We start from the raw sequence: 19,921 nt of genomic DNA on the forward strand, positions 1-19,921 counted from the left end.
GTCAGTAGAACACTTCATAGGAAGAAATCTGAAATTACAGGTCAAACTGAGAGGAGCGGTGAAGATCGGAGACGAAATTTTTGTAGCAGAAATGGAAAACCTAACGGATAAGCTAAGTGTACTAAAAAACAAAGGAAAACTGAAGAATCTACAGGGACAAAAGGTGTATATTATAGAATCAGATTTAACAAGAAAGGAAAGGGAAATACAAGCAAAAATTAGGAAAATGGCAAAAGAAGAAAAAGACAAAGGTAATACTACGAAGATAGGATATATGAAACTGGAGATTAATGGGAAGGAGTGGAAATGGGACCATAATAATGAGAAAATTATACAAATTCACAGAAACATCGGGGAAAGGACTCCAAAAAAGTAATAAAAAATAATGAGACCGGACACACAACAATGACGACCAAGGCAATGAATGGGAAAAGCGACAGGGAAAAAGATGATGCACAGGTAAACAAGGATGAAAATAAAAAGAAGGGGAAAACTAGATTGCAGAGAAAAGGAGAGATAAAAATGGGAACATGGAATGTGAGAAGCATCAACGGAAAAGAGGAAGAACTGGTAGAAGAAATGATAAAACAAAAAATAGAAATACTAGGAATAACGGAAACGAAGATGAAAGGAAAAGGTCTTAAGAAAATACACAAAGGATATTGGTTACTTTGGGTAGGAGCGGATACAAAAGAGAGAGCAAAAGAAGGAGTCGGGATAATAATTGCACCGAACAGACTACAACACGGTATAGAAGAAACATATGTTAACCAGAGAATATTATCTGTGAAAATGAAACTGATGGACGAAGAAATATGGACAATAATAACAGCCTACGGAGTAAATGAAGATGCAAGAAAGGAAGAGAAAGATAAATTTTTCGAGGAGCTCCAAATGCAAATTGATAATGGGGAAGAAAACATAATTGTAATGGGAGATCTAAACAGTAGAGTCGGAAACAACAACAGCGGAATAGAGGAGTGCATGGGAAAAGAAGGAGAAGAAATACTAAACAGAAATGGTGAAAGAATAATAGAAATATGTATGGAGAACAAACTAGTTATAACAAATACAAAATTTAAACATAAAGAAGTACACAAATACACGAGAGTACAAGACAGCAGAAACGAAAAATCAATCTTAGATTACTTTTTGGTAAGCATCAACAAATGGAAAAGAGTACAGGATACGAAAGTGAAAAGAGGCTCAGAGATTAGCAGTGACCACCATCTAGTAATAATGAGAATTAGAATAACAGAAGAAAAAGAAGAAAAGAAAAGAAAGGTAGTAAACGAAAAAATAAAAAGTTACAAATTAAAAGAGGAAAGATATAAGAAGAAATTCCAAGAAAAATTAGATAATACTCTGAAAGGTAGGGCAAAAAATACAAATATAGAAGAAAAATGGGAATATCTAAAAACCAGCAAAATAAAAGCAGCTGAGGAACCTTGTGGGAAAACTAAAATAGCAAATACTAACATGAGGAGAACGGAATGGTGGACGGAAGAAATACGAGAGAAAATAAAGAACAAAAAAGAAAAAGGAAGAGATACCTAAGTACAAAACACCCGGAAGATTACGAGGCATATAAAGAAAAAAGGAAAGAGGTTAAAATAGCGGTGAAAGCAGGAAAGGAAAGATCATGGAAGAGATTTGGACAAAAAATGACAAAAAATTATAGGGAAAAGCAAAAACTCTTCTACGGCGCATTAAAACAACTCAGACAAAAGAAAGAGCACACGATGCCGAATATAAAAGAGAAGAATGGAAACGTACTAACAGAAGAAAAACAAATAATGGAAAGATGGAGAGAACATTTCAAAGAGCTAACTCATGCAGACACGGATAACATAGGGGGATACAAGAAAGGAATGAAGAACAACAAGTGGAATCCATAACAAGAGAGGAATTAGAGAAAGCAATAGAAAGAGTAAAATTGGGCAAAGCACCAGGCAAGGATCATATTACCCCGGAAATGATAAAATTCATGGGGACAGAGGGAATGGATAGCATGAAAGAACTAATGAATGATATCATAAATAGAGCAGAATTACCAAAGGACTGGAAGAAAGACATTATACTACCAATACACAAAAAAGGAGACAAGAGAAACTGTAATAATTACCGAGGTATCACCATATCAAGTATCCCTGGGAAGGTATTCGCAAGAATAATAGAGACAAGAATAAAAACCCAAATAGAAACAACTATGGAAGACACACAGTGTGGATTCAGGAAGGACAGAAGCACGCAAGACCTAACATTCACATTAAGACAAGTAAGTGAGAAGGTAATCAAGAAGAATAGAGAGATACATATGTGCTTCATTGACCTGGAAAAGGCGTTTGACAGAATCCGAAGAAAGGACGTATGGAAGACACTAAAAGAAAGGGGAGTCGACACACACATAATAGAAGTAATAAAGGATATGTACAAAAAGATTACAAATACAATAAGAACCAATAACGAGGAATCCAGAGAATTTACCACAAGTCAAGGCGTCAAACAGGGATGCGTGCTGAGTCCACTGCTCTTCTCAGTGGTACTGGATGAAGCGATAAAGAAAGCCAAGAGAAGAATGAGAAAATTAACATTAGGATACTGGCAAATGAAACGGACTCAACTATCGGAGCTACTATTCGCAGACGACATGGTATTGATAGCAGAAAACAGAGACCTACAGAACAATCTTGAAATCCTAGAAGAAGAACTATCAAACATAAATATGAAAATTAATACAGAGAAAACAAAAACAATGATAATTTCAAATACGAAGAAGACACACGCAATAGAATTAGACGGGAAACAACTAGAGCAAGTGGAATATTTTAAATACCTATGAGTAATAATCGAAGCAAATGGTAAACAAGACATGGAAATAAACGAGAGAATGGGACGAACAGGAAGCTTATTTAACGCTATGAAAACAACATTTTTGGGGAAAAAAGAGATACCGGAGAAAGTAAAAACGGCAGTCGTTAAATCAGTAGTTAGACCAACAATCATGTATAGCAGCGAGGCATGGACATTGATGGGGAGACAAACATCCAAAGTCAATGCTATGGAAATGAGGTTCCTGAGGAAAATAGCAAACAGAAAGAGGACAGACAAAATACGAAACGAAACAATTAGACAAAACCTAAAACTGGAACCAGTCAATGAAAAAATAGTGGAGGGACAACTTAGATGGTTCGGGCACGTGTGTAGAATGTCGAACGAGAGGTTTACAAAACGAGTGTTCGAAACGAGAGTGCAGGGGAAAAACAAAAGAGGAAGACCAAGAGTTATGTGGGTAGATGAAATCAGGAAAGAAGTCGAGAAAAAGGGATTGACATTGGAAAGTGCAAGAAACCTAACGCAAGATCGGAAAGCATGGAGACTACAATGCCAAACTCAACTCCACCAGCCTTACACCTAAAGTAGAAAGGCTTAGGACTAAGTAAGTAAGTAAATAAAGTTGGAACTCAAATTCAGAAAATACTTTTTATTCGTAAAATTATAGTAGTCGAGGAAATGAATTTATCATTTAATTTTTTATTATAAATAATTATAAATAATTATTAATTTTTTATTTATCATTTAATGATAAATGAATTTATCATTTAATTTATGAATTATATTTATAAATGATAAATGAATTTATCATTTAATTTTTTATTATAAATAATTATAAATAATTATAAATAATTAAAAATATTATAAATAATTATAATAAAATATATCTTTATATATTTAGTAATTTATCATTTTTTTCGTATCTCCAGTATTTTCGGAGGTATATTGAAGTAAAAGGTGAAAAATACGAAATTGCAAAAAATCAATTTTTAATTTTAAGCTCCAATTTTTCTAAAATTAGGCCTTTTAGGTCAAACTTCTTGGGTGTATTTACAATACAAATATACAAGGAATTGCAGAAAGGTGAATACCAATTTTTAATTAGGATGGTACTTACGGGGTTATTGATTTTTTCGTAGAGAAAAGCAGGTACCGACCTTTTTTTGACCATACGTCGCCCTATTTTCATGTTAGAAATTTTTTATTATTACTTTTTGAAGGGTTTAATTGTATACTTAAAAAAAGATAATATAAGTTTTCTTCTAAAAATTCAAAGTTTTCCCGTTATTTGGCTTTGAATATTTCAAATTATGCATTTGACGAGAAAAGCCAACCTTTAACAAGCCGTATCTCGGTTTGTATTGGTCTTAGAGATGTTTTAGAAAAAGAATTTAGTTTGTGTTTCTTTGTTTCAATAGGGTGTGAGGGCCGATTCAGAACCGGTGTAATTTTTGACTTCTGACTACCCGTACGCCAGCTCTAGGGCTAGGTAGATACAAAATGACATAATTTTTGGGCGTATATATCATATATCTTAGGTTCAAGGAGAGACAGGAAAACTCCAGATGCACCAAATTAATAGAGTTGAGTTAAGCTTTCAAATGGTGCCTAAGCGATCATGCTCAGACATATACACGGCTCAGTATAGCCGAAAAAGTGAAAAATTAAACTTTGAAAATATTGGTTTTTCGACAATTACTCAAAATTTCAACCTGCGAATTGCGCCAATAACTGAGCGTTTGTAGAAGAACTCCAGACGAATCTAACGGTGTATACCTCATATCCAGGAAAATTCGAACTTTTAAGCTATGTGCTTCATAAATATGATCAAATCTATTTCCCATGGGAGAAAACGGGTTTTCAAGCTCAATAATTCCTGTAATAGCTTCAGTTACCATACTTGACCTTGGATGCATCATATACTACTTGTCAATACGTTTCAAACTCATGTTTAGTGATCAAAATCGGTTAAGTCGTTTAGAAGTTAATAAGCTACAAAAGCATAATCCAATTAACGATTATTCCCGAAATGGTTTGTGTAGGTGTAGTGGTTACGACGCTAAATTTGACCTGGCAACGGGCAATCCTAGGTCATTTACCAGCCATCCCAATATTTTTTTGTTAATCTATTTCAAATAGAAAAAAATCTAGTATACATTGTACATTCAATGGGCACTAGATCATTTGGGAGATAATGCGACAACGGCGACCATTTATAAAGCTTAACGTTTAATCGAGAAACATTACATTCAACTTCATACATTTAATTTATAAATAACTTTGAAAAACTCCTGACACAAGAATAAAAAACCGCTTAACGCCGTAAAAAATGAGTGGCGCATACAATATTCCAGCTACAAAAGATCTGATATGAACATTACGTGGCGCTAAAATGTATTTTCATTTCGATGCAAAACAAAATTCTAAAAGATTTTTCCATAACATTTGCTAAATTTGAAGTAAACGCGCCACAAAAGAGTAACTTTGATGCAGTTTGAAATTTGAAACTCTTTTGTGGCGCGTTTACTTCAAATTTAGCAAATGTTGTGGAAAAATATTTTAAAATAAAACTAGAATTTTGTTTTGCATCAAAATGAAAATACATTTTAGCGCCACGTAATATTCATATCAGATCTTTTGTAGCTGGAATATTGTATGCGACACTCATTTTTACGGCGTTTAGCGGTTTTTTAATTCTTGTTTATAATAAATGAAAAATTTCTGACCCTGGTGAGATTCCAACTCACGACCTTTCGGATTTTTCGATCCAAAGGTAGGCGCTCTTACCACTGAGCCACGGAGAGGGTAATTCCAGTTTTTTATTCAGCTAATGATCTCTTGTTATTTTGAATTGATTACGTATAGTATTACGTATTACGACTATTTTTGACCCGTGTTGAGCTGCCCCCCCCCACTTGCAAAAATTAAAAAACAAATAGCCCTGATTTATAAGCTTTCATATTCCGCAAACTAAAAATTTTGAACTCGTTCCACTGAGCAGGAATTTAATAATTTAGTGGGGGGGGGGGCACTACTTGAAAATAGGAATATTGAATCGGTTTTTGCGTCAGAATTACGAGCTATTTATGAGCTCTTGAAATTATATAGTTTCGATTTTTGAGCTCATCCCCTTCACCCCGAAACAACCCTTTAATTGATTTAACTTAAGAGAAAAATGCTGAGAAAACTTAAAATATATCGTATTGCGGATATAATTCCTATAGCTTATATACTCTAAGAATAAACTATTAAATCACGTGCATTTCGATTATTGAGCTACAACCCCTTCGCAAGAAAACCACCCTCTCTTCCCGGCTTAAGAGACAGTTGTACTTAAAATGCAATAAATTAATTATTTGGCGATTACATATCATTTAATAATTTATAAGCTCCCAAATTACGCGCATTTAGATTAGTAAATTGCAATTTATTTTGTATAGTGCAGTCACTGAAGGTAAAAATCAACGATTACCTTCAATTTCGGTGAACCTTCATCGATTTTCACGAAAATTGGTCAGTGGTTAGAGGATACCTCAAGAAACAAAGGTGACATGGTACCACCTTGCGCCTTTACCCTGAGGGTGGATACCGCCCCTTCTCGTGGGTGAAAATTATTTTATAAAAAATAACTGCACAAATCAATAAAAGAACAAATTAAAAGCAAAATTTATTATATAAAGTTATTAAAATAAGCCAATAGCCCAGTAAATGTAAGTGAAATAAGGCGATACCGTGTAATTTTCAGGGGCAACTCCGAATTGCATGAAAATTCGGATTTAGGTTCTACTTACCCTCCACTTCAAAGTTGAAATTGTGCCGCTGGTTGCTTTTACTTGGGGGGTGACAGTCACCCCTTTTCGGGGGTGAAAAAACATATGTTGAAGATAAGACCGGAAATGGATCAATTGACTGATTTTAAGCAACTTTTGTTCTATAGAGTTTTTTAAGTAAGTCAATACTTTTTGAGTTATTTGCGATTGAAAATGTTTATTTTTCGACAAAAAAAACTACGTTTTTAAACGGTTTTTCGCAAATAACTCAAAAAGTAAATAAGTGATCGAAAAAATATCCTTAGCAAAAGTGTAGCTTATAAAAAACCGAAAAAAATGGTGTATCAGTAAACTCTATGAATCGAGTAAAAATAAAGTTGTAGCACATGAAAAATACGTTCTTATTCGTCTAATTCCAAATCAAATATTTCAAGGTGAAATCACTGAAAAATTAAGCACTTTTCGGGAAAAATCCATTCAAACTTTTTTAAAGTGTATAAAAAGCTTTATTTTAATTGTTTATAAAAGTTTCTAGCATTAAAAATAAGCGAGTTACGCTAAAAATAAAGTTGGCCCTCTTTTTTTTTGGTAAAAATCATGAAAATCTCTCCGTGTTTAGCTCCCCAAATGAAATTATTCGCTGCCGCTTTACAACCAATTTACTTACTTATCTATTTTTTATATGATCTGTCAGTCTCATCTGTTTAAAATGCTTATTTTTGAAAGGATTGTAGTTGAAAAAGCTAGAACTGGTCACTAATCACGAGTGTATGCAAATTTGAACAGCCATATCTTAACCAATTTTTATCTTACGGAAACACAAAATGAAACTAGCATATTTATACATAATAGCAAAACCTACATTTTTTTACTCTTTAAGATTTTTCTTATCACTAATACTTTTTAAGTTATTTTGAAATAAGGAAATTTTTCAAAAATTTTTAGAAAAAATTTTTTTACTATAAAACCAAATTTTTTCAAAAATAAGCACTTCAAACCAATCAAACTTACAGATCATATAAAAAATACACATACAGTTAAAATAAATGGTAAAGCGGTAACGATTAATTTTATTTAGGGTGCTAAATAGTGGGAGGTTTTCACGATTTTTTTTACCAAAAAAGGACGCCAACATTTTTTTTCAGTGTAACTCGTTCATTTTGATGCTAGAAACTTTTGTAAAAAAACAATTATAAAGCTTTTTTTAGATGTTTTAAAAATGTTGATAAGCTTTTCCCAAAAAGTGCTTAATTTTTCGGTGATTTCGCGTTGAATTATTCGATTTGGAATTAGACGAATAAGAACGTATTTTTCATGAGCTACAACTTTGCTTTTACTCAATTTATAGACTTTATCGAGACACCAGTCTTTTTGCTTTTTTATAATCTACATTTTTGCTAAGAATATTTTTTTCAATAAAATATTTACTTTTTGAGTTATTTGCGAAAAGCGGTCTGAAAACGTAGTTTTTTTGTCTTAAAAATCAACATTTTCAATCGCGAATAACTCAAAAATATTGACTTACATAAAAAGCTTTATAGAACAAAAGTTGCTTATAATCTGTCAATTTATCTATTACCGGCTTATTTTAAACACGCGTTTTTCACCCCCCGAGAGGGGATGACTGTCACCCCCCAAGTAAAAGCAACCAACAGCACAAATTCAACTTTAAAGTGGAGGGTAAGTAGAACCTAAATCCAAATTTTCATGCAATTTGGAGTTGCCCCTGAAAATTACACTCCAAAACGGTCATTTATTGGGCTACAATACTTTTTAAGTTATTAAAGATCAAAGATTTTAATTATTCGTGAAAAAAATGCATGTTTTGAAGCGGTTTTTCGTAAATCACTGAAAAACTGTAAGTTTTTACAAAAAAGTTAATAGTAGTTTAATACGTATAGCTCATATTCTAAGAATATACTCTTAAATCATGCGCCTTTCGATTATAGAGCTACAACCCCTTCGCAAGAAAACCATCCCATATTCCCGGCTTAAGAGAGAGTTGTACTTAAAATAATTTAAATTAATTATTTGGCGACTACATATCGTTTAATAATTTATGAGCTCGGAAAATATACGCATCTCAATTATTGAATTGCCATTTTCTTTCTATAGTGCAGTCACTGAAGGTAAAAATCAACTATGACCTTCGATTTCGGTAAATCTCCATTAATTTTCACGAATTGACAATAACAACTTGCGGTTTTAGCCTGGGGTATATGTCACCCCTTCTCGGGGATTAAAATTACTTTATTAAAAATAACCCCACAAATCGCAGTAGGGACAACTTTTAAACAAAATTTGTTATATAATGTTATTAAAATAAATCAATACTTTTTGAGTTATTAAAGATCAAATATTTTAATTTGTGTGAAAGAAAATGCATGCTTTAAAGCGATTTTTCATAAATAACTCAAAAACTGTAAGTTTTGCAAAAAAGTTTTCATTACTAAAATTGAAGCTAATAAAAAATATAATAAATTGCTTACTTGAAAAACCCTTTAATGTTAATTTAAAGTAAGTTATTGGTAATTAAATGTATATTTTTTCGGCGACTGTTCAAATCTAAGGATTCAAGAATAACGGGAAAGAGATGCATTTTGTAACACTTAGGTACTAAATACTTGTCAAAGTACTTAGAAATACCTATCAAAAATGAGCTCCAGAAAAAGTTGATAGCATCAAAATTGATACTTATAAAGTATACAGCTATAAAACTATATTACATTTAATCTTTCAAATACTTTATTTTTTTAGATCATATTTAAAGTAATAACTCCAACAATACTCGATTGACGTAAAAAATGATAGATAACGAAATTTGAGTTTTTTTTTATTAGCAAAGATTTTAATTGCCTTTTGATTTACATATGTATGAATCAAAATAACGAAGATAGAAACGTTTAAGCATAAATATTACTAAAAGAACAATGTAACTGGAGCCCTTTAACCTATAATCCTAAAAAATAAAGTATTTGAAATATTAAGTCGGTACTTTATGTCTCGGTTGACAGCCGGTTAGTTAACCGGAGTTTATTCTTGACCTCTTTAGGGTCTCTTGCGTTGTAATAAATGCAATTACAAGTATTATTATGATTATAAATAAGAATAATAATATTACTCATAATTGCATTTATTACAACGCAAGAGACCCTAAAGAGGTCAAGATTTAATCTTGACCTCTTTAGGGTCTCTTGCGTTGTAATAAATGCAATTACAAGTATTATTATGATTATAAATAAGAATAATAATAATATTTATAATTGCATTTATTACAACGCAAGAGACCCTAAAGAGGTCACGATTAAACCCTGGTGAACTAACCGGCTGTTAATCGAGACATAAAGTATCGGGCCTAAATGTAATACAGTTTTATAGCTCTTGAAATTACCTTTCAAATAGTTGGAGGTGCCTGATATAATAAAAATTAACAGAGTGATTAAAAAAAACTTATTTTTTTGTAAAAATTTTTGGAGTATAAATTTTGATGCTATCAACTTTTTCTGGAGCTCATTTGATAGGTATTTCTAAGTACTTTGACAAGTATTTAGTAAATGTTATAAAATGCATCCCTTTCCCGTTATTTAAGCTTGAATCCTTAGATTTGAATAGTCGCAGAAAGAACTATACATTTAATTACCTATAACTTATTTTAAATTTATATTTAAGGGTTTTTCAAGTCAGCAATTTATTATATTTTTTATTAGCTTCAATTTTAGTGATGAAAACTTTTTTGTAAAAACTTACAGTTTTTAAGTTATTTATGAAAAATCGCTTTAAAGCATGCATTTTCTTTCACAAAAATTAAAATATTTGATCTTTAATAACTCAAAAAGTATTGATTTATTTTAATAACATTATATAACAAATTTTGCTTAGAATTTGTCCCTCTCTTGATTTGTGGGGTTATTTTTAATAAGGTAATTTTCACCCCCGAGAAGGGGTGACATATACCCCCGGCTAAGTTGTTATGGTTAATTTTGTTTCTTGAGGTATCCTCTATCATCTTACCAATTTTCGTGAAAATGAATTGAGATTTACCGAAATCGAAGGTCATTGTTGATTTTTACCTTCAGTGACTGCACTATAGAAAGAAAATGGCAATTCAATAATTGAGATGCGTATATTTTGCGAGCTCATAAATTATTAAACGATATGTAGTCGCCAAATAATTAATTTAAATTAGTTTTTCTACAACCGTGTTAAAAATGCAATTTTTAGATTTAGCACTCTATACGAGCGCTAAAAATGCTACTTTAAGGCACTAGTGCTTTAAAAAAAATTTAAGGCACTGCAGTTCGTATTGACCGTATATGCAATTTTGATGTAATGTCAAAAAAATATAAAATTAGAATGTCAGTCAAGTTCAAGTAAAAGTTTCTGTAGATATTATCCTGTAATTACGTTTGTAGAAAAAATATTGTATGATATGCCTGTTAAAAAGTACATTTTTAAGGCACTCATGTGAATTGCAGAACTCGCTTTCGATCATTCTGCAAACTTTCACATGCGTGCCTTAAACGTGTACTTTTAACACTTTTATCATAAATAACTATTAAGTACAACTGTCTTTTAAGCCGGGAATATGGGATGGTAAAGGCGCAAGATGGTAATGTCACCTTTGTTTCTTGAGGTATCCTCTAACCACTGACCAATTTTCGTGAAAATCGATTAAGGTTTACCGAAATTGAAGGTAATCGTTGATTTTTACCTTCAGTGACTGCACTATACAAAATAAATTACAATTTACTGATCTAAATGCGCGTAATTTGGGAGCTTATAAATCATTAAATGATATGTAGTCGCCAAATAATTAATTTAATGCATTTTAAATACAACTTTCTCTTAAGCCGAGAAGATAGGGTGGTTTTCTTGCGAAGGGGTTGTAGCTCAATAATCGAAATGCACGTGATTTAATAGTTTATTCTTAGAGTATATAAGCTATAGGAATTATATCCGCAATACGATATATTTTAAGTTTTCTCAGCATTTTTCTCTTAAGTTAAATCAATTAAAGGGTTGTTTGGGGGTGAAGGGGGTGAGCTCAAAAATCGAAACTATATAATTTCAAGAGCTCATAAATAGCTCGTAATTCTGCCGCAAAAACCGATTCAATATTCCTATGTTTAAGTAGTGTGGGGGCTGACTCAGCCCCCCCCCCCCCCACTAAATTATTAAATTCCTGCTCAGTGGAACGAGCTACAAATTTTTAGTTTGCGGAATATGAAAGCTCATAAATCAGGGCTATTTGTTTTTTAATTTTTGCAAGTGGGGGCAGCTCAACACGGGTCTATTTTTGGTCGTCAACATTATTATTGTTAATAGGTACTGTTAATATATTAGAATTATTATGTGTGAGAGCGATAGGTATATTAGAACAAAAATGGAATAAAGATTCATGAATCACTATTTAAATACACTGAGGATATTTTGTGTTCTCGAGCATACATATCTATGCATAAAATAGATACTGAAATCAATTTTCTTCTCTTCTTTATTGTCGTAGTCAGATTTCCTCTATTTACTTTTTTGATTTGATATTATAAAATATCAGAATAAATTTAGTATTTTAAGTAAAATTACGGATACTATTAATAGGTCAAAGCCTTGCATTTGTCCTGTGCTTGTTTCATCTTCTTTTTTTATTTTTTTTTAAATGGGTACTCTCTGGTAAGCTGAAACATCAAATATTTTTATAAATTATTTGATATTTTAAAATAAATATAAAATAAATGTTAAACAGGTTGTTTTTATAAAGTTAATATGAAATAATTTATAATAATTATAGTAATGTTGGAAATAAGGTATATATACATTATTTATACCTTATTTCCAGCGCTATATTTGCTATAAGCTAAGATAGCTAAAAGCTTTATTTCAGAACATTATTGTTTTTATAGTGACACAACATGGCTGCTCTACCTCCCCTTAGTTGCTCGCCGAGAGTAAAGGAAGAAATCGTTTACCCAATTACGTGCACAGTGGCCACAAATCTTCTGGCTCCCGTCAAAACAGAACAACAAATTTTAGAAAATTCTATGTTAGAAGATGATCCGAACGCCAATTGTGCTGTTGCAGCCGTCCCTAAAGAAAAGTCTGGTCCCAGGTGGGGGCCTCAGCACAAAGGGGCACAGGAGTTGGCAAACCTCTACAGTAAAGGTAAGTGGAATTATAGGTACATAAAATGATACGAGATTTTTTTTCCTCTACCATCGTACACTGGTCTTGAACTCTTCTCTATTGATGTATTTAATCTCACTGTTGGAACATTCATAGTCTTGATTGTACAAGTAACTATTAGTCCTGAATCCCGCGTACCAAAAAAAGTTTATTAACAGCAAGTTAGAAATTTGTTCACATCTTAACGGTGTCAAGTCGGACAAATTTTTATTTATGGGAACACTGGAACAGATGAAGTTTTAATTGTGGAATATGATAAACGTGTCGTCTAGACCAGTTTATGGTTTTGAAAAATAAGAAGTTGTTTTTAAGTTTATTCAGTAGTCAACGTTATAAGAAAAAATGTTTTTCCAACAAAAATGTTGGGCACTTTAACCAGTTCGACACGTAGAACATATCACATGACAGGAATTATGTTGGTGATAAATAGCAGTCTAATTTTTGCATGAGAGTTTAATGAAAGTTTAAAAAATCAATTGGAAGTTCTCTCCGACAAAATTGATGGGAAGTTTTCGTAGTCCGACATTCTAAACATGTAAGATATAGACAAAAATGCTGGTGATAAATAGCAAAGCTAATTTTGATTTTTTTATTCACAAATTATATTTTGAGGGCCGGCGTAGCCGAGTGGTAGTGTGTTAGGCTAGCGTGCCGGTGGTCCGGAGTTAAAATCCTACCGCCGGCAAGAACAACTAGACATTTTTAAAATGTTTATAGGCCCCAGGTCGGCTCAGCCTGAATAAAAAGAGTACCTTGGGTAAAACCAGGGGTAATAATAGGCGGTTGAAGCGTAGCACTGGCCCTGTTACCTTCCTTGTATACCGTAGGCCCTAGATATAACAGATTACCCTGCTATACTCCCAAAGCCGCGTGAGCGGTATAAAACGGGAGACTATTATTATATTTTGTAACGCAAAAAGTTATTTGTCGGACAAAAAGTTTGGGAAAATCGAAGGAAATAAATAAAAAAACATTTTTTCAGAATGACTTAGTTGCATATTGATAAAGCTATTTTAGTTGTATAATATTATTTTTATATTCACATACTTGCATTTGTATCATGCACACTCCAAAAACAGTGAGGTAAGTATTTATGCATATATTTCAAAAAAATTTTTATTTTTTGGGTGGAATTTGTTCTAGATATCTTTCATATTTTGAAAGTAATCATAAAAAAGTCATAGAACATGTGAAGGTAATCTCTTAGGTTAGTAAACGTTGTACACTCCATAGTCAAATCTTAACCCTGTAAACGACGTTGAAAAATGTGAATAGTGTAAAAATTCGGTGCTTATAATAGACGAGCGGCACACCCCCACTTTGAGGCTTAGAAATCGAAAAAGCGACCATGGTAGGTGAATGGCAAATTTTGGTCATTCTTTATGTTTTCGAGGTCGCTGAATCCGAATATGAAGTTTAGTTTTTTATCTAGAATTGGTGGAACATGTTCAAAAATCAAATTTTATGCAAAAATGCGAAAAATCAATTTTGATGATTTTTCAACTTTACCTGACTGTGTCTTTGATCGCTGTAAATATTTCCTTTGAGATGTATATTTGTAATGATGATGATATTTGTAATGAGATTTGTCCAAGATGTTTAAACAAATTAAAAGAGAAGTTGTTAATTTTTAAACAACTTGTGGTCTGATTTCGTTAGTTTCATGTTTAGTTAAAAAAGTTGGGTGACAAACTTTGTAGTTTATAATTTTAATAAACACAGCATTAAAACATAAGTCATGAAGAAGTTTTCTGGAAAATTTCAAGTGAAAATATGCAATAGGAAAAAAGTTATGTGACTTAATAGACGAGATGCCCTCCCCCAAAAAACGCTTATTTCTAGAGATACTCACCATGATGCGATGAATTGCTAACTTTGATCATACTTTATGTTTTTCATGGTGCTGAAAACAAAAATGAGTTTTATTTTAATTGTTAGTTGGGGGAAAATTGTCAAAATCGCAATTTTACCATAAATAAAAAAAATTAACTCACGTTTTTCTTAAAATTTAAAGTCGCTCCATTTTTTTATAGAACATTTTGTTCTTTGTACTCTACATTTTAACATAAACTTGACTAAAAAGCTTTAAATTTTTTTTCGGTCAACTTTTGCAAATTAAACTTTGCAATTCAGGAATCCGCACCTTTTACTTTAAACAATTCGTAACTTTTATTATAATACGACAGAAATATTGAAACAGGTTGCATTGCCTTCAGAAAGGTAAAAAATATATACTGTAAGAATTTAAGAAAAAAAATATTAAAACGAAACGGAGTTGCAGTGAGTTAATCGCGAAAAAAACGTGATTTCATTTTTTTTTAGTTTTAGGGTAAAATTGCGATTTTTGCAATGTTCTCCCACGTAAAATTTAAAATAAACCTAATTTTCGTTTTCAGCGCCATCAAAAACATAAAGTCGGATCAAAATTAGCCATTCACCACAGCGTGGTCACTATCTCGAGAAATAAGCGTTTTTTGAGGTGTGCCGCTCGTCTATAAAGACACATAACTTTTTTCCTATTGCATATTTTGACTTAAAATTCTTCAGAAAACTTCATCATGAATTATGTTTTATTGCTGTGTTGGTCAAAATTATAAACTAAAAAGTTTGTCACTCAACTTTTGTAAGTAAACATGAAACTAACGAAATATGACGACAAAATGTTTAAAAATTAACAACTCCTCTTTTCATTTATTTAAACATTTTTGACAAATCTCATAGTTATATAAATACTTCAAAGATGTCACAGTAAAATTTTCGAAAGGAAATATTTATAGCGACCAAAGATACAGCGAGGTAAAGTTGAAAAATCATCAAAATTGATTTTTCAAATTTTTGCGTAAAATTCGCTTTTTGAACATGTTCAACCAATTCTAGTAGATAAAAATAAACTCATATTAGTCAAAGAGCTAATGAACCCTCCGACTAACGGTCTTCCTGTAAGGCTAAAAATTTGTAGTGATAATGCATAGCACACCAAGGCTAAAAACCATGACCTGGCAGGCATCAGCCCTGCACGTGTATGGGTGATTAGCCAAAATAGACGACAATTTCGAGGTAGAGAAATTTAATTTAAAACATGGTTTAGAATTAGTTCATTTTTAAATATTTTTTATAAAATGAGCTATTTAACTTACCCATGATACCAGCAGAGATCATTTTTAAATATTTTCCAAAAAACGGAAATGTTGTGACTTCGGAGTTGACTAAGTGTCTACGGTGTTGACGTAATTCTCTGTTAATTGAAATTTATGATCGTAACAATTAAATAAAAATTGGTATGTAATAAAACTATACAAAACACTTTCATTTTGATATAAACTACTACAGAAAAACATGAAAAATAGGTAAAATATCAGTTACGTCGGAGTTGATTTAGACCGGCCTTCGTGTTGACAAAACTTTCCCTGTCTTCTCAGTTAAACTTCAAAAATCTAATCTGCTTTTGAACACAATCTTGGCATTTCCTTTCTATACATTCTTCTGTCTTTTCTGCGCAACGTAATGATTTGTTATCCGCTTCCACACATGAGCTCCATGTTTTCACATAATGTGCCTACATAGACAGATGTCTCTTTTATCAACATTAGAGAAGACTACCCAAAATGGTATATTCTTACAGAAACAAGTATAGCTGCATAAAATATTACTTTCTTTTATAAAATCTTTATTTAACGATATTGGGGGTTTTCGCCTTCATTTTTCCATCGTACTCTAGTGTATAGGAGCCATTTTCTATAAAAAGAAGATAATATTACCAAACCGACCGAAACATCTTGAGAGCTTACCCAGTAACTCTTTTCCTATATCAGACTAAATTTAAATTGTATTTTTTTAGTTTAAGAATGACCAATCACACACTTTCAACAACTCCGAGGTACGTTCGTCAACTCCGAGGCACGACTGAGCTTCGGAGTTGATGGCTTCGGTGTTTATGATTTCATACATTTTTAATTCTACTTTCTACAAATATTAAAAATAAATCTGCTTTATTCACGGGGTGTCAAAAAACTTCATAGCCAGGGCCACTTTATCCATTAGGCAATATAGGCAGTTGCCTAGGGCGGCACATTATGAGATGGCGGCAAAAATACTGTACAAAAATATTTGTATATAAAAATTATGGATCTGGCTTCTGTCATTAAAGAGTATGAATGTAAGCTCTTTCAAATTACTTTACCACAAGGAAGCCAAAAAAATTTGCCAAATATTTGTGCCCAAGTAAAACATATAAAAAAATAAGAAAGAAAAAAAGAAAAATTCAATTTGACGAGGGGGCCGATGATGAACTAAACTTTTCAGCTAGTGATGAGATGAAAATCCACACATTCTATATTATAATCGACACTCTGATAAGAGACCTGAATAGACGTCTGGAATCTTATCGACTTATTTATCAACGTTTTCGTGTTATTAACAGATTTGCCAAAATTAAGCAATGAAGAAATTATTAAAGAAGCTGAAAATCTGATACAAAATAAAGACGACCAAGGTACATCATTCATACATGAATGCATTCACGTAAAGGGTCATTTGGATACCACAATAAAATCACCAATTGACATATCTTAATATTTAAAGATGAGTTAGTGCAGTCACTGAAAGTGGATATGAGCTATTACCTCCGATTTCGTTGAACCTCCATCGATGTTCATGAAAATTGGTGAGTGGTTACAGGATATCTCAAGGAACAAAGGCGACATGGTGTCAACTTGCGTTTTTACCCTGGGGGTGGATGCTACCCCTTCTCATGGGTGAAAATTATTTTATTAAAAATATCCCCAGAATTCGATAGAGGGACAAATTCTAAGCTAAATTTGTTTCATAAAGTTATGAAAATAAATCAATACTTTTTGAGTTATTAAAGATCAAAGATTTTAATTTTTCGTGAGAAAAATGCATGTTTTTAACCGCTTTTTCATAAATAACTCAAAAACTATAAGATTTTACAAAAACGTTATTATTACCAAAATGTAATCCAATAAAAAATGAAGTAAACTCCTTGCTGGAAAAACCTTTTAATGTTAACTAAAAGTGAATTATACGTAATTGAATATACAGGGTGTTTGGTAAATAATGGGCCATAGCTTAACCCTAGATTCCTGAGGTTAAAATAGGTCGATTTAAGCTAACTTACCTTAGTACAAAAGTTGATAATAACCGAAATACAGGGTGTCAAAGTTAAACTTTTATTTTATTTATGTTTGAATATTTCCTGACATGCATGGGACAACAACACGAAATTTGGTAACTGGTGCTGGTATTGTACACCCTACTAAATTATGTTAAACAAACATTTCCGACTACTACCAGAGGCGTACCACGGGGGAATGTGAATGGTTGACTCTTCCCAAATTCTACCCCACTGGCGGAATTTGTATTTTAGTGCAATTTTTTGATTCTCCAATACTTTCTATGTAAATAACATACCATTCATTCGTAACGATAAAGCCATTAGTTTTCGAGATATTTGAAGCTAAAAACGATGTAGCATAATACATTAATCAAAATTAGTGTGCCTTTTCATTTTTTAACTTCAAATATCTCGAAAACTAATGACTTTATCGTTACGAATGAAGAGTATGTTATTTGCATAGAAAGTATTGGAGAATCTAAAAATTATGCTAAAATAGCAGTTTCATCAGTGGCGTAGAATTTGGGAAGGGTCACTATTCACTTTCCCCTGCCGTACGCCTCTGTTATTAACCACAAACGATTATTTAACATAATTTAGTACGGTGTACCGTACCTACACTTTCTCCTAAGTACCATAAGGATAGGTCAAATAGTTTTATAGTACCGGGCACACATAGTTCTTAAAGTTTTAAATAAAGAATAAATTATTAAAAAGAAAAATACTTTAAAAAAATTTGACATATCCGTGTGATACTTGGCAGAAAGTGTAGGCACTGCACACCCTATTAAATTATGTTAAATAATCGTTTCTGGCTACTACCAGAGGCGTACGACAGAGGAAAGAAGTGAATGGTTGACCCTTCCCAAATTATACGCCACGGATGAAACTGCTATTTTAGCATAATTTTTAGATTCTCCAATACTTTCTATGCAAATAATATACTCTTTATTCGTAACGATAAAGTCATTAGTTTTCGAGATATTTGAAGTTAAAAATGAAAAGGCACACTTATTTTGATTAATGTATTATGGCTCCTTCGTTTTTAGCTTCAAATATCTCGAAAACTAATCGCTTAATCGTTACGAATGAAGAATATGTTTTTTACATAGAAAATATTAGACAATCAAATAAAAGAATGTGTGTGTACTTTCTACGCACGTAAGAAGTTATACTTCTATTATAATATAATTTCAATGAAATAAATATACCTACTTAACAGTTACAATACAAAAAATTAACAATAATTACCAAAAATGAACCAAAACTTCACAGTGCCAAATATTAAAAAAAAAAAAGAAAAAATATGAATCGTCCGGGATTTGAACCCGCAATCTCGCGATTTTTTGATCTCTGGTCCAATCTCTACCAACAAGGCCATCAAGCCGCATGCTACTTACCTTTCAGATATACATAATTATACATCACGGTGACAAGTGAAATATAAAAATAGATGTTTTATTATTTTACGCCCAAGGAAGACAAATCCAGAGACATAAAATTATAATAAAAAACCTTTTAAACCACCTTTTTCAAATTGCGCAAGTTGTATTATTAATATTAATGTTAATAAATGAAATATAAATATTTTGACGTTTCACAATTTGACAATTCACTTTTAACTGCAGTGCCTTAAAAATTTTAAAGCACTAGTGCCTTAAAGTAGCATTTTTAACGCTCCTATGGAGTCCTAAAAATTGCATTTTTAACACGTTTGTAGAAAAATATATTTAAAAACACTAATATATTATTTCCACACCTTTTCTGGACTGATACATACATAAATTAAAACATTTTGAAGTATAACTTCAAAAATATAATATGAAAACTATTTAAAAAGGCAGTATAACTATTAACTAACCTTTGTTGTTTCTCTTCCCACAAATTTTAAAACGCAACAACCATACATAACCAAAACGTCAACCGTCCAAACCACAGCTGCGCTACAGCTGCCATATTGGATAATTTTTGACATGTCATTTGAACATCCAATCAGAACAAA

At 31.9% G+C, this 19,921-nt stretch overlaps 1 protein-coding gene across 1 annotated transcript in view; it reads left to right on the forward strand.

Moving 5' to 3' along the window:
• Positions 1–19,921, forward strand: part of LOC126881647 (plasmanylethanolamine desaturase) — a 749,932-nt gene that overhangs the window by 217,264 nt on the left and 512,747 nt on the right. Inside the window, exon 3 of the mRNA XM_050646023.1 lies at positions 12,506–12,764. Coding sequence (XP_050501980.1) covers positions 12,515–12,764 — 250 coding nt within the window. The 5' untranslated portion in view covers positions 12,506–12,514. The remainder of the gene's footprint in view (positions 1–12,505; positions 12,765–19,921) is intronic.

This window comes from Diabrotica virgifera, chromosome 1 (assembly GCF_917563875.1).
Source record: "Diabrotica virgifera virgifera chromosome 1, PGI_DIABVI_V3a".
Taxonomy (NCBI): domain Eukaryota; kingdom Metazoa; phylum Arthropoda; class Insecta; order Coleoptera; family Chrysomelidae; genus Diabrotica; species Diabrotica virgifera.